General features: G+C 44.6%; 1 protein-coding gene across 1 annotated transcript in view; it reads right to left on the reverse strand.

The window, feature by feature from the left end:
* Positions 1 to 13468, reverse strand: part of LOC109898403 (C-type mannose receptor 2) — a 41794-nt gene that overhangs the window by 12389 nt on the left and 15937 nt on the right. Inside the window, exons 8-20 of the mRNA XM_031833977.1 lie at positions 12591 to 12745; positions 12332 to 12436; positions 10273 to 10388; positions 9992 to 10140; positions 9434 to 9654; positions 8297 to 8442; positions 7687 to 7783; positions 7293 to 7422; positions 1739 to 1771; positions 1447 to 1613; positions 921 to 1089; positions 676 to 818; positions 317 to 431 (exon numbers count right to left, since the gene is read on the reverse strand). Of these exons, the coding sequence (XP_031689837.1) occupies positions 317 to 431; positions 676 to 818; positions 921 to 1089; positions 1447 to 1613; positions 1739 to 1771; positions 7293 to 7422; positions 7687 to 7783; positions 8297 to 8442; positions 9434 to 9654; positions 9992 to 10140; positions 10273 to 10388; positions 12332 to 12436; positions 12591 to 12745 (1746 nt within the window). The remainder of the gene's footprint in view (positions 1 to 316; positions 432 to 675; positions 819 to 920; positions 1090 to 1446; positions 1614 to 1738; positions 1772 to 7292; positions 7423 to 7686; positions 7784 to 8296; positions 8443 to 9433; positions 9655 to 9991; positions 10141 to 10272; positions 10389 to 12331; positions 12437 to 12590; positions 12746 to 13468) is intronic.

The following is a 13468-nucleotide window of genomic DNA, read 5'->3' on the forward strand; positions in this document are numbered from 1 at the left end:
CAAGTTACAAAAAGCTCTCTAAGGTCTGCAATGACTGACATGACAAGAGCAAAACTGCTGATGCACTCCCCAATTTCGAAACTTTCAAGAGTAAGTTGAAAGCCCGACTGAGTTCCTCAAAAAGTATGTTTTCGTGTATGTTCATCTCCCCCTACCTCTCCGCCCCCCCTCTGCCGACAGCCCGACAGTTTGGGAACCACTGATGTTACTGGATGGTGTATGTGTGTGTTTGCCCTTGTGTGGGTATGTGAAACCGTGCGTGTGTTTGTTTGCTTGTGTGTGCGTGCGTGCGTGTGTCAGTTGAGTATAAAACTACCTTGCTCCACGTGATTGGGCACCACAGCCAAGGCTCCTCCCTGTGACTCACACATGAGCCTGGCTCCTGACCATGTGGCCCTCCGGCTCTCCTCATGACCAAACACCTTATAACACTACACACACACAGGAAGGTCAGAGGTCAGGTCAGGAAGGACCATCATGCTCTCACACGTAACATAACCCAGGAGAAACCAGTACCTCGGGTGAGAGGTCTGTTTGAGATCTGACGTGAGATCTGATAACAACTGAGAGGCTAAAATGGAAGAGCAAATCAAAACATAACACCGTAATGTCACATTCATATAACTGTCACATCTTTACCAGCACAGTAGAAACTACATAACCCAGGAGCCCTACCTTGTGTAGGAAGGGGCCCCAGCCATCAGGGCAGCCCGCGGGGGGCAGGGGGGTGGAGGGTGTGGGTGGGATGGTGCCTGTGACATTCACTCTCTTACAGATGTAGGGCAAGTCTGAGTGGCATTTCTGATCTGCCCACTCCGCTGTAGAACGTTTTAGAATTAAATATTAAATATGGTTTAAAAAAAAAAAACACAAAATATGCTATTTACGGGACAAACATTACAGCATCCCACAACCCTCACCTTTGCTGACTGACATGTGGACACACTTGCGGTCGCGGCTGAGTGGGTGTGGCCTGCTGAGAGCCCAGGACACATAGTTGAGCACAGAGTGGTCTGACCAGTGGAAACGGCCATCGTTCTCATACGTATGAAGCCCCACCCACCAGTGGTCCCCCTCTACCTTGGTCATCTGCAGGTGAGAAAACACACGTGACCTCTAGCCATACACACTTGACCTCCAGTGACATGTACAGTACATGTACAGCAAAGACTATTGGCTTGGATAAAACAACACGTGGTGGCTGGTACATTTTGTAGAGTTATGAAAGTGCCCACGTGGATGTTTAATTTCTGTCACGTTCTTCATGAACATGAAGTAGCTATAAAAGGGTTATAACATTTTTTTTACGAAGGTTTATAAAGGTTATGTAGCGCACCTTGTGCACTATGTCAACCAGGAAGGCCTCCTTCTCAGCAGTGGATGTGTTACTTTATGAAGGGTGATACAAGTTGTTGTAATGTTTTCATAAAAGCTTATGTGTGGTACCTTGTGCAGTGTGTTGGCAAGGAAAACCTCCTCCGCAGAAGAGTGGATGGAAGCCAGAGAAGCACCGAACCAGGAGCAGATCCTCTGGGCTTGGTCCCACGTAGACCGGTGGTCGAAGAACTTATACTCTGCCTCCTGGAAGCCCACCCACTCACTGGCAGTGGGGGCTGGGGAGGGGGGGGGGGGTGAAGAGAAATAGGAGAAAGAAAAGAGAAGTTGGTGCTAGTGGGTTATGACGGAAGACTATCAAGAATAACAGAGACAATGAGAGGAGTGTGGTTTTTAAACTGACCTTCAGTGGGGTTTGGATCCTTATCAACATTTCCTGAAAACACAAAACAAAAAGTGGTCTGAATTCATAATTCAGAACAAATGCATAACACTAGTGCTGAGTGATTAGTGTTTTTTGAGGTCGTTTCGGTTTCGGGTAGATTATTAATAAATAATTACTGTTTTCGATTTCAGTTTTGGTCATTTTTTAAAAGATTAAATCCATTATGAAATAATGAATGACATTACAATTATTTTTAGAGTGTTTTAATGGAAATTCCAAAACCATAAATTGTGAACATTCAATTGCCAAAACATTGAAAATATTCCATTGTCTTGTCAGGTCCACATTGGGTAGACAGTGCATTCAGAAAATATTCAGACCCCTTCACTTTATCCACATTTTGTTATGTTACAGCCTTATTCTAAAACAGATTAAATACATGTGTTTCCTCATCAATCTACACACAATACCCCATAATGACAAAACGAAACAGGTTTTAAGAAATACAAAAATACCTTATTTACATAAGTATTCAGACTCTTTGCTATGAGACTCGAAATTGAGCTCAAGTGCATCATGTTTCAATTGATCATCCTTGAGATGTTTCTACAACTTGATTGGAGACCACCTATGGTAAATTCAATTGTTTGGACATGATTTGTAAAGGCACACACCTGTCTATACAAGGTCCCACAGTTGACAGTGCATGTCAGAGCAAAAACCAAGCCATGAGGTCGAAGGAATTGCCCATATTTTGGGCTTATTTTGGACCGAGGGTGAAACCTCTCGCTTTGCCTCTTCTTCTCTGATCCTGTCTTTGTCCGAGTCAGAAAAAACTGGCGCAGTGCATTATGTTCATTGTAGTTAATTACCACGTTTTTTAGTGCTGAACTAGGTTGAATATGTGACTCTGTGATGGAAATGTTATACTTGTGCTATTGTATCTACCAATTCCTATGTTGCATGTTTCTGCTTTTCTGTAAACTAATGCCTGTGTTCATGTGAGTGACTTACTGAACGAATCCTCACTATCAATAGCTGCAATTAGGCTGTACGACCAGACCTTTGTTTTGAGAATGAAAGATATCTTAGTTTCAAGAGAGAAGAAGCCTTGTGAGGTGTTGGTATGTCACATGTTATGAACCAGTATTGGTCGGTCGAATGAATGAAACAAAACGGTAATGAGGAATGAATTATGCTAAATCATGCAAATAGAACTTGTCTGTGTAAAGCCATTATATAAGACAACTGCTGGGACTGCCCCAGCAGAGCTCCTGACAGACATTCACTATGGTGCATTAGGTTTGTTGGAACCTCTCCAGCACAGTGTCAATAAACAACGATTCATTTCAAATTGACTTTGAGTGTCCCTGTGTAAGAATTTCCACAACATCTCATTTCAGGAAACTAGGCGAATGTTGCGCGTCACTACTTCACAGGAGAGACATTTGAACGTAAACATAAATTTCTTTATCAAAAGGCATTTTTTAGCAGAAATGCCTTCTGGAACATGTGAACCTTTATGTGCCTTAATAACAAACTTGTTTCCTATCTGTAAATACGAATAAAATTGTTAATTTACGAGCCTATTTGTTTTAGACACGGAAAAGACAGGAATCTTCCGGATAGCCATAATTGACTGAGATAATGGATGGGCTGGACATGCCGAGATTTCGGATTGGTCTGCCATGTAGCAGGCTTTTGTCTATAGTCGTGGCCAAAAGTTTTGAAAAAGACACAAATATTAATTTCCACAAAGTTTGCTGCTTCACTGTCTTTAGATATTTTTGTCAGATGTTACTATGGAATACTGAAGTGTAATTACAAGCATTTTATACGTGTCAAAAGCTTTTATTGACAATTACATGAGGTTGATGCAAAGAGTCAATATTTGCAGTATTGACCCTTCTTTTTCAAGACCTCTGCAATCCGCCCTGGCATGCTGTCAATTAACTTCTGGGCCACATCCTGACTGATGGCAGCTCATTCTTGCATAATCAATGCTTGGAGTTTGTCAGAATTTGTGGGTTTTTGTTTGTCCACCGGCCTCTTGAGGATTGACCACAAGTTCTCAATGGGATTAACGTTTAGGGAGTTTCCTGGCCATTGACCCAAATATCGATGTTTTGTTCCCTGAGACACTTAGTTATCACTTTTGCCTCATGGCAAGGTGCTCCATCATGCTAGAAAAGGCATTGTTCGTCACCAAACTGTTCCTGGGTGGTTGGGAGAAGTTGCTCTCGGAGGATGTGTTGGTACCATTCTTTATTCATGGCTGTGTTCTTAGGAAAAAATAGTGAGTGAGCCCACTCCCTTGGCTGAGAAGCAACCCCCACACATGAATGGTCTCAGGATGCTTCACTGTTGGCATGACACAGGACTGATGGTAGCGCTCACCTTGTCTTCTCCGGACAAGCTTTTTTCCAGATGCCCCAAACAATCGGAAAGGGGATTCATCAGGGAAAATGACTTTACCCCAGTTCTCAGCAGTCCAATCCCTGTACCTTTTTGCAGAATATCAGTCTGTCCCTGATGTTTTTCCTGGAGAGAAGTGGCTTCTTTGCTGCCCTTCTTGACACCAGGCCATCCCCCAAAAGTCTTCGCCTCATTGTGCATGCAGATGCACTCACACCTCCCTGCTGCCATTCCCGAGCAAGCTCTGTACTGGTGGTGCCCCGATCCTGCAGCTGAATAAACTTTAGGAGACGGTCCTGGCGCTTGATGGACTTTCTTGGGCACCCTGAAGCCTTCTTCACAACAATTGAACCGCTCTCCTTGAAGTTCTTGATGATCCGATAAATGGTTGATTAAGGTGAAATTTTACTGGCAGCAATATCCTTGCCTGTGAAGCCCTTTTTGTGCAAAGCAATGATGATGGCACGTGTTTGCTTGCAGGTAACCATGGTTGACAGAGGAAGAACAATGATTCCAAGCACCACCCTCCATTTGAAGCTTCCAGTCTGTTATTTGAACTCAATCAGCATGACAGAGTGATCTACAGCCTTGTCCTCGTCAACACTCACACCTGTGTTAATGAGAGAATCACTGGCCTGATGTCAGCTGGTCCTTTTGTGGCAGGGCTGAAATTCAGTTTAGTTGCATGGCAAAGAGGGACTTTGCAGTTAATTGCAATTCATCCAATCACTCTTCATAACATTCTGGAGTATATGCAAATTGCCATCATACAAACTGAGGCACCAGACTTTGTGAAAATTAATATTTGTGTCATTCTCAAAACTTTTGGCCATGTCTGTATAACATGAGCTGCTCAGTATGTGTAGGTAATCCTTTTTAACACAGCTTTTTTGGAAGATATCGTGAAAAACTGCAAAAGTGTTGCTAATGCTTGCCACTTTCAAGATGAAGTGAGTTTTAAAATCAGTGAAATGTCCAGTGGAAGCAGAGTATCCCTTTTTGACTCCCTCCGCATATTTGAACGGCAGAATTTTCTCCATCTCCTTAGCTAACTTAACATTAGCTAGCTAGCTAACAACCTAGAAACAAACTAAAACATTGTTTAGAAAGTTGCTTTTGGTTGCCTGGTTTGCTAGATTGACATATACTAAATTCATTTTTAAACAGATCGGTTTATTGGTGTTAAAATAGACAATTTATGCTATTTTAGACCAGCAGGCTGCTCATTTTTGTGTTCAGTAGAATATTCTTGATGTCACTGCAACAACTGTCTACGGACGTGTCGATAGAAGTAGTATCAACCAGCCGTTAGTCTTGAAATCTTTGGTTGTTTAGTGCACTACCGTACTCACTCTGTTTAGCAGATGGCCTCACGTGTGAATCCTTAAAGAGATGGGTGGGGCTAAGGCTTAAGAGGGTGTGAACAATGCTGAATGTGTATAGATAAAGAAGAGCTCTCCTGTAGGTGTGCCAAAACATTCAAGGGACATTTTCTCAAAAGTGGTGTTACAAGGTTATCAACTTCCAAAGCAGAATTACTTTTCTATTGTTCCTCAACTGTAGCCAGTGCTTAATTTGAGCGGGATTCTGCTGGAACAGGATCCGGGACCTCGCTGTTTTGGACTATTTTGATCCCGAACCAATTTGTCCTTATACGGTAAAAAATTACAATGTAAAAATCTGAATAAAAGCGATCAAAGTTCATTCGAGTTGCCCCTTCGTTAATTCTCCTGCCCCCACAAAAGAACATGGTGCAACATTGTAACCTACTCTATGTGTGAGACGAACGGGTGGTGGCTGTGTGAGAAGCATGCCTGTATCTCTTACATAACTAGGATGAGATTCACTTTCTATTTTCTCTCTCTCTCTCTGCTCTGATAGACTGATAGAGCTGATAGAGCCTGCAACTCTCATCTCTCAAGCCTTGCACTTCATCATTTATTTCCTTACAGAATGGTTCTAGAATTACTGCTGTCAGTTCATAAATAAATGAAATCATTCCGAATAGCCTACTACACCATGAGAAGGATCAATAGCTTCTTGTGGATTGTTGCCCAATAACAAAGAATAGCCTACAGTTGTGAACGCGTGGCAAATTTGTCAGTGAACAAGCAGCATGCAGACAAAACAGACAAATACAATCGAGGGAAAACAGAGGTTGGAAAGCAAAATGTCTCCTGCTGAAAAGAGAAGACTATGTTGCAGGCTACCAACATATTTGATGAACTTCCAATTATTGTTTTACAAAGTAAAACAAGCGAGAGAGAGGCTTTTGGCACGAACGCATCGGCCATCACCAGCAAGTGAGCTGCATGTCATTGGGTGAGTCAGTGAAACTGGAAAGTATTTTTAGGACTATAATTTCCTCCTCATATTGTGGCCTACAACATGCACCTCCACACACCTAGGCCTAGGTTGTTTTTATTGATCTCAGATTCACATTTGTGCTGTATTAAAAAATATTCTGCCAACGTCTCCAAAAATGTTCCCCAATGTGTGCAACTTGTGTAAGTGCCTCTACTCTACTGCTCTATGTCACCACGCAAATGCAATGATATGCATGCAATGCTTTACGATAAAGGTACCTCAGAACCTCAGAACTTCTCAACCCCCCTCTCGTGCTCCCTTTTTGTTCCAGAACCTCCCGAGTTACAAATTAAGCACTGATTGTAGTGTAAGACATCAAATGTTCTAGCTCCGAGTCTCGACTTTTATCCAATGTAAAAAAACACCATTGCAAATGTTGCTACATAAGACCGAATCGAGCCGGTCGGTCACATATTTGCTTACTGAAAACTACAACTCCCTTCAACATCCCACATATTTAATGACTGGATTTCTCTCCTGAAGTATTTGATTTCTCTCCAGAGAAACGGCGCATTAGGCTCACCCCCCGCCAACCCCCCCAAAAAACGAAATGGAATTCAAGTAATTGAACCGACGTCAGACAATTAGTTGTTTAATAACCGATATAAACATTTTGGGGGGTTATTCGCTCAGCACTATATAACACAGACTTGAATGTTCAAAATGAAAGCTTTCAGGCAACAACAAGCGCCCCTTGTGTCAGCGTGTCTCTACAGTGTCTGTATACAGCAGTAGCACTCCTTTGTGACTGTATCAGTGTCTATGTGTGGTTCCGTTGTCTTGCTGTTACCTTTGGGGATCTTGCAGATCCAGTCCAGTTCAGCCTCACAGCGCATGGCCAGCCAGGTCATGGTGCCCAGATCTGCTGCTGCACACTGACGGACGTTGTAGTAGTAACGCCCAAAGTTCTGGTATGTATACTGACATGCAGAGGAAGATGGTGTTAGAGGACGTTACAAAATTAGCTTGAAAAGTAGGTAGCTATATCTCTAAGCTTTGAGGTACACGTATAGGGTGCAAGAGGCTGTATGATGTTGCAGCTGGGCTGTAGCTATCGGTAAATCAAGGTCGCTGTGTCAAGCTGGGTCAATAATAGATAGTGCTGTGGTTTGGCTGCTCGAATTAGGTCTATGCTGTGGTGTAATGCTGTGGCTGGATGACGGGACGGTGATGCTGTGACTCACGGCCAGTCCATCGCTCCACTTCCAGCTACCGTTGTCCATGGGGTTCCTGCGGTTCAGGCCGATCCAGAACCAGCGCTGCTCATGGTCCTCTGACTCCCTGTGGACCATCATCATCATCAACATCATCATCAGCAGGAGCAGAGTCGTCGGCATCATCATTATTGTCATTGTGATCATCAGCAGCAGCAGCAGCATCATCATTACTATCATCATCACCATCATCAGCATCATAGTCTTCACCATAAAATATATATATATATAATCTGTCACTGTGCCCTTTAGCCAGGCACTTAACCCTAATTGCTCCAGGGGTGCTGTACAATGGTGACCCTGCCCATGACCCACTCCCTGCGGGTATCTCAGGGGGATTTGGGAAAAAACACATTTCCACTACGCACTGTGTGTAACAGGACAAATATAAGCACCCCCCAAAAATTCTTATTATATTTATTATTATCATCCTCATCCTTACATCCACATTCCCTCTTTAAATTACAAACACATCCCCTTTTCAAATAAGAACAACATTCTCCCTCCATCCAGTCTAGGCCCTGTAATAGAGACCCTTTTATTACAACCCATGCATGATCAAGGTGGAGTGTCCACCCACCCAAAGGCTTCGTGTAATATCTGCAGTATGAAGTGCTCCTCCTCTGGGCCACTGACACTCAACAGGTTGGCTCCATGGTGTCTCTGACAGGCTAGGTGGGCCTGCAGCCAGCTCAGCTTCTGGTCCATCTGGGCCGAGTCGAACACCTGGGACACACACACATGCAGGCAGGGAGGCAGGCACGTGCATACACACACACACACACACACACACACACACACACACACACACACACAGAGGCGTTAGAGGCAAATAAATGGTATCTATATTGACTAAACTAATACATATCCTTAAAATATACACTACCGTTCAAAAGTTTGGGGTCACTTAGAAATGTCCTTGTTTTTGAAAGAAAAACTATTTTTTTTGTCCATTAAAATAACATCAAATTGTTCAGAAATAGAGTGTAGACATTGTTAATGTTGTAAATGACTATTGTAGCTGGAAACGGCAGATTTTTTTATGGAACATCTACATAGGCGTACAGAGGCCCATTATCAACAACCAACACTCCTGTGTTCCAATGGCACGTTGTGTTAGCCAATACAAGTTAAGCATTTTAAAAGGCTAATTGATCATTAGAAAACCCTTTTGCAATTTTGCTAGCACAGCTGAAAACTGTTGTTCTGATTAAAGAAGCAATAAAACTGGCCTTCTTTAGACTAGTTCCGTATCTGGAGCATCAGCATTTGTGCGTTCGATTACAGGCTCAAAATGGCCAGAAACAAAGAACTTTCTTCTGAAACTCGTCAGTCTATTCTTGTTCTGAGAAATGAAGGCTATTCCATGCGAGAAATTGCCAAGAAACTGAAGATCTCGTACAATGCTGTGCACTACTCCCTTCACAGAACAGCACAAACTGGCGCTAACCAGAATAGAAAGAGTGGGAGGCCCCGGTGCACAACAGAGCAAGAGGACAAATACCTTACAATGTCTAGTTTGAGGAACAAATGCCTCACAAGTCCTCAAATGGCAGCTTCATTATATAGTATCTTAGAATGGCCAATAAAAAAAAAAGATTAAGATGGGCAAAAGAGCACAGACACTGGACAGAGGAACTCTGCCTAGAAGGCCAGCATCCTGGACTCGCCTCTTCACTGTGTAGTAATATCAAGCAGTGGAAAAGGTGTAGGATACCTTGTAGCAGTGGTGCAGCTTGCCGTTTGTCTTCCACCCGTTGGGGCAGGATCCAGTGAGGCTGGGGGTGGGGAGCGGGATGGGGGGCTCAGGGCTGAGGGACGTGTCCTGGTTCAGTCTACAGATGAACTTGGCCCGGGCCGACGCACAGTCCTTCACCTCCCATAGGCCTGTGGCGTAGCCCGTCTCCATGGTTACACAGCCCCCTTTGATGTTTCCTCCTGACAGAGGAGAGGGGGGAGAGAGTGGTCCATGTTACGTAGTTGCATGAGTCTGGGTCTGGGAGTAACTGACTGACTGGCACACCAGTGGGGATGGTAGAGATCGTGGCAAAAAGATGGTCTTGAAAACGGCAAACAAATCACCTGATTAAGTCATTGGCAATTTTATCCACAACGAATATTCAAGAGATAAGTGTTCATACCGTATCTAGATTTGACTTTGCTCTGGGCATATGGCATACAGCACAGACAGGTGCCCTGAAGACTAGTACAAGACCAGCATGTCCGTCATGATAGCTCTGTGGACAGATAGAGAGACAGAGGTCCATGTCCCCACCTGGCTGGTCTCTGTTCCAGTTGGTATAGGCCACTTCATCCCCGCTGAGCCAGCGGAATTTCCCGGGGCTTTTCTGGTCAAGCAGGGCTATCCAGAACGAATCCCCAGAACGGCCAAACACCAGACTGTTGACAAATGCCTGCTCAAACCTACAACAACGCATATGGAAAAGGCTCGGGGGTCAGAGGTTACCTTAGGTGTGTGTGTTTGTGTCTGTGCATGCTTGCTTGCTTGCATATGTGCATGAGTGTATGTACAGGTACGCATGTGTGTGTGCGTACCTATTGGTGATGGTGATGAGGGTTGCTCCGCTGCCAGCGCAGGCCTTCCTGCCCTCCTCGAAGGTCACCTGCTCCTCTCCCACCCAGTAGCAGGCCGGACTGTGCCATCTCCAGCCCTGGCGAGAGAGAGAGAGAGGTGAAAGGTTGAGGAGGTGTAGAAATTACAACTATCCAAAGAGATCTATCTACGTCCAGAGACTTGCATGAAAACACAACCAGATGAGATGGTAACGTATAAGCATAAAGTACTATAAACCACACACGGCTAACAAGGAGAGGGCTATTCTTTTTCCCCTACTTATAAAACCGGGACAGGACAGAACAAGTCCAGGCTCAGAGCTACGCTCTCTCTCCACCGCTCTCTCTCTCTCTCTCTCTCTCTCTCGCTCTCTCTCCAACACACAAAAAGGTCACAAGGGTTTGAGTGTGTAGTCATGTAAATGTGTGCGTTGAAGTGAGTGCGTACGCGAGAGAGGGAGAGAGGGAGGTGGAGAGAGTCACTTTGTGTGATTCAGTCCAACTTCAGGCTTTTGCACAACTGCACTTGGCAGGGAGGGAGAAACCTCAGACTTCCAGCTGGTGAGCAGCCCTCCTCTATACGAGAATCATACTGGAGAGGCAGATGCACATGTTATCTATTTCTTTCTCTCGTTCTCTCTCTCTCTCCTGTCACATGACCCACAATGCAACACTCTCTGGGGATCTCTAGTGGTACAGTTCCCTGAGCCAATGAGTTATGGATCATATAGACCCTATTGTTCCGACAGAACCGCAGAACCGCAGAACCATTAAGTCAGTAACTTGGTTGTCTCACACTTTCTCTTCAGATGTTGAGTGAACTCAACAACAAAAAAGCGAGCATTAACTCGTACAAAATCGCACAATGCAGTCAACTCCACAGAGAAGTTGGCCACGCAGGAGCCAAGCTAACAGCAGTAGCTCATTTGCCATGAGGCATTAGCTGGGCTATCCATCATGTCTAGTGAGGGAGGGAGAGAGTACATAAACACTAAATTACTGAAGCATCAGGATCAAACAGCCATACCTCTGCCACAAGTAAATGATTTTAACCCTTTAAACAGGAGGAGAGGGTTGAAATATAGCAGGAGAGGAGAGCACACAACCACGGGGGAAACTAGTCAAAGATAAGAAGAGAATTACAATCTGTGAAATTGCAGAGAGACAGACAGAGAGACACAGAGAGAGAGAGAGAGAGAGAGAGAGAGAGAGAGAGAGAGAGAGAGAGAGAGAGAGAGAGAGAGAGAGAGAGAGAGAGAGAGAGAGAGAGAGAGAGAGAGATGGGTTTACCAGATGTGAGACCTGTGGATATGGTTCATTTGTGTGTGGGTATTTTTTGTGAATGTGAACACATTTGTGGGGTTGTCTGGGGGTTGTCTGGCTGATCTCCCTGGCCCTGAGGGAGTGATTCAGAGCAAATACAGACTGGGGCAGAGGGGAGGTGGCGTGTGGTCAGAGGGCAGAGGGGCGGAGGGGGAAGGGGCGGAGTGGTGCACAGGGAGGGGGAGAAGAGTGTGAGGGGGTGCACTCAAATATGTACCATCTGCATTCAGAGTGCCAGTGCTGACTGTCTGCATCTGGAGTTAGAACAGCGTGACGCTGCTAGAACTGGGAATAGAGCGTTTCTAGGCAGACAGAGACGGAGATAAAGGGAAGCAGATAAAGGATGGCGGGGAGCGACAGATCAGACAGAATAAGAAAGATACAATAGATACAGGAGGGGAATAACAGATGGAATTGTTTGCCTTCAGCAAGCACATTAATGAGTGGGGGAGTGAGAGGAAGGAGTGAGAGAGAGGGAGAGAGAGAGAGAGAGAGAGAGAGAGAGAGAGAGAGAGAGAGGAAATAGAGAGAAGGAGTGAGAGAGAAAGAAAGTAGAGAGAGAGGGGGAGGGAGAAACAGAGGAGAGACAAAGGGAGAGGGAAAAAGAGAACGTAGAGAGAGAGAGAGGGGGAGGGAGAAACAGAGGAGAGACAAAGGGAGAGGGAAAAACAGAACGTAGAGAGAGGGAAATAAAGAAAGGGACTACAGTAAATCTTACTGGTTTGCACCCGTGGTCCTGTGCCTCTCCGTCAGTCTTCTGGGCTGCTTTCTTACAGATAGACGGCAGGGTCTGGTTACAGGGACTGTCATTCCAGCGGCCTTCCTGTACACACACACACACACAGACAGAAAGAGAGAGGGCACAGCTGCAGAGTATAAACAATCGTTTTCTGTAGGGCTTGTTGGCAGTCAGAACACAATGCTGTGAGATGACGAAGGGTCCAGACTATAGGGGTCAAAGGCCAAGGGTCACTCACGGGTCCCCAGATGGTGACACAGTCCTCTGGGGTGTTTTGGAAGTTGTTGGGCTCAAAGGGATGCCAGTAAGTGAAGATGACGGGCGTGTGGTCTGTCCACTGGAAGTCCATCTGCATAGCCGTGTCATGGAGACCAATCCACAGCTCCTCCACATCTGACACACAGAGATAGGATGATAACTATCACAGAGCAGGGAGGAGGAGACACTACAGCAATCACATTAGGACAGAAACAAGATGGGAGAAGCAGTGAGTGGATTGGAGTATTAGACAATCTTCAACAAATATGCTCCTAAGGGGTTCTTGGGCTGTCCCCATAGGAGAATCCTTTTTGGTTCTAGGTACAACCCTTATGGGTTCAATGTAGAGCCCTCCGTGGAAAGGGTTCTACTTTGAACCCAAAAGGGTTCTACATGGAACTAAAAAGGTTCTTTCTACCTGGAACCAAAAAGGGTTCCTCAAAGGGTTTTTCCAATGAGTGCACCCGAAGAACCCGTTTAGGTTCTCGATAGCACCTTTTTTTCTAAGAGTGTAGGCAGGGTGGAACTACAGTATGCCAACCCCTGTCCTCATAGTGTGGTGATGAAAAAGTTGTAAATAACTTATTATATAAAGTACCAGTCAAACGCTTGAACACACCTTGAACACATTCAAGGGTTTTTCTTTATTTCTACTTTGTAGAATAATATATGGAATCATGTATTAACCAAAACATTTCCAAACTTTTGACTGGTACTCTATATTTTTATTTAATTTCATTGTTGTTGTTTCAGGTAAACAACGTAAACAAATTGTACATAGGTGCTATATATAATCACGAACAAGAACCAAGATCAACTGTCTCCCGTGAGAGAAACTGTTGACACCGAAGTTGAAGC

This window comes from Oncorhynchus kisutch, linkage group LG10 (genome assembly GCF_002021735.2).
Source record: "Oncorhynchus kisutch isolate 150728-3 linkage group LG10, Okis_V2, whole genome shotgun sequence".
Taxonomy (NCBI): domain Eukaryota; kingdom Metazoa; phylum Chordata; class Actinopteri; order Salmoniformes; family Salmonidae; genus Oncorhynchus; species Oncorhynchus kisutch.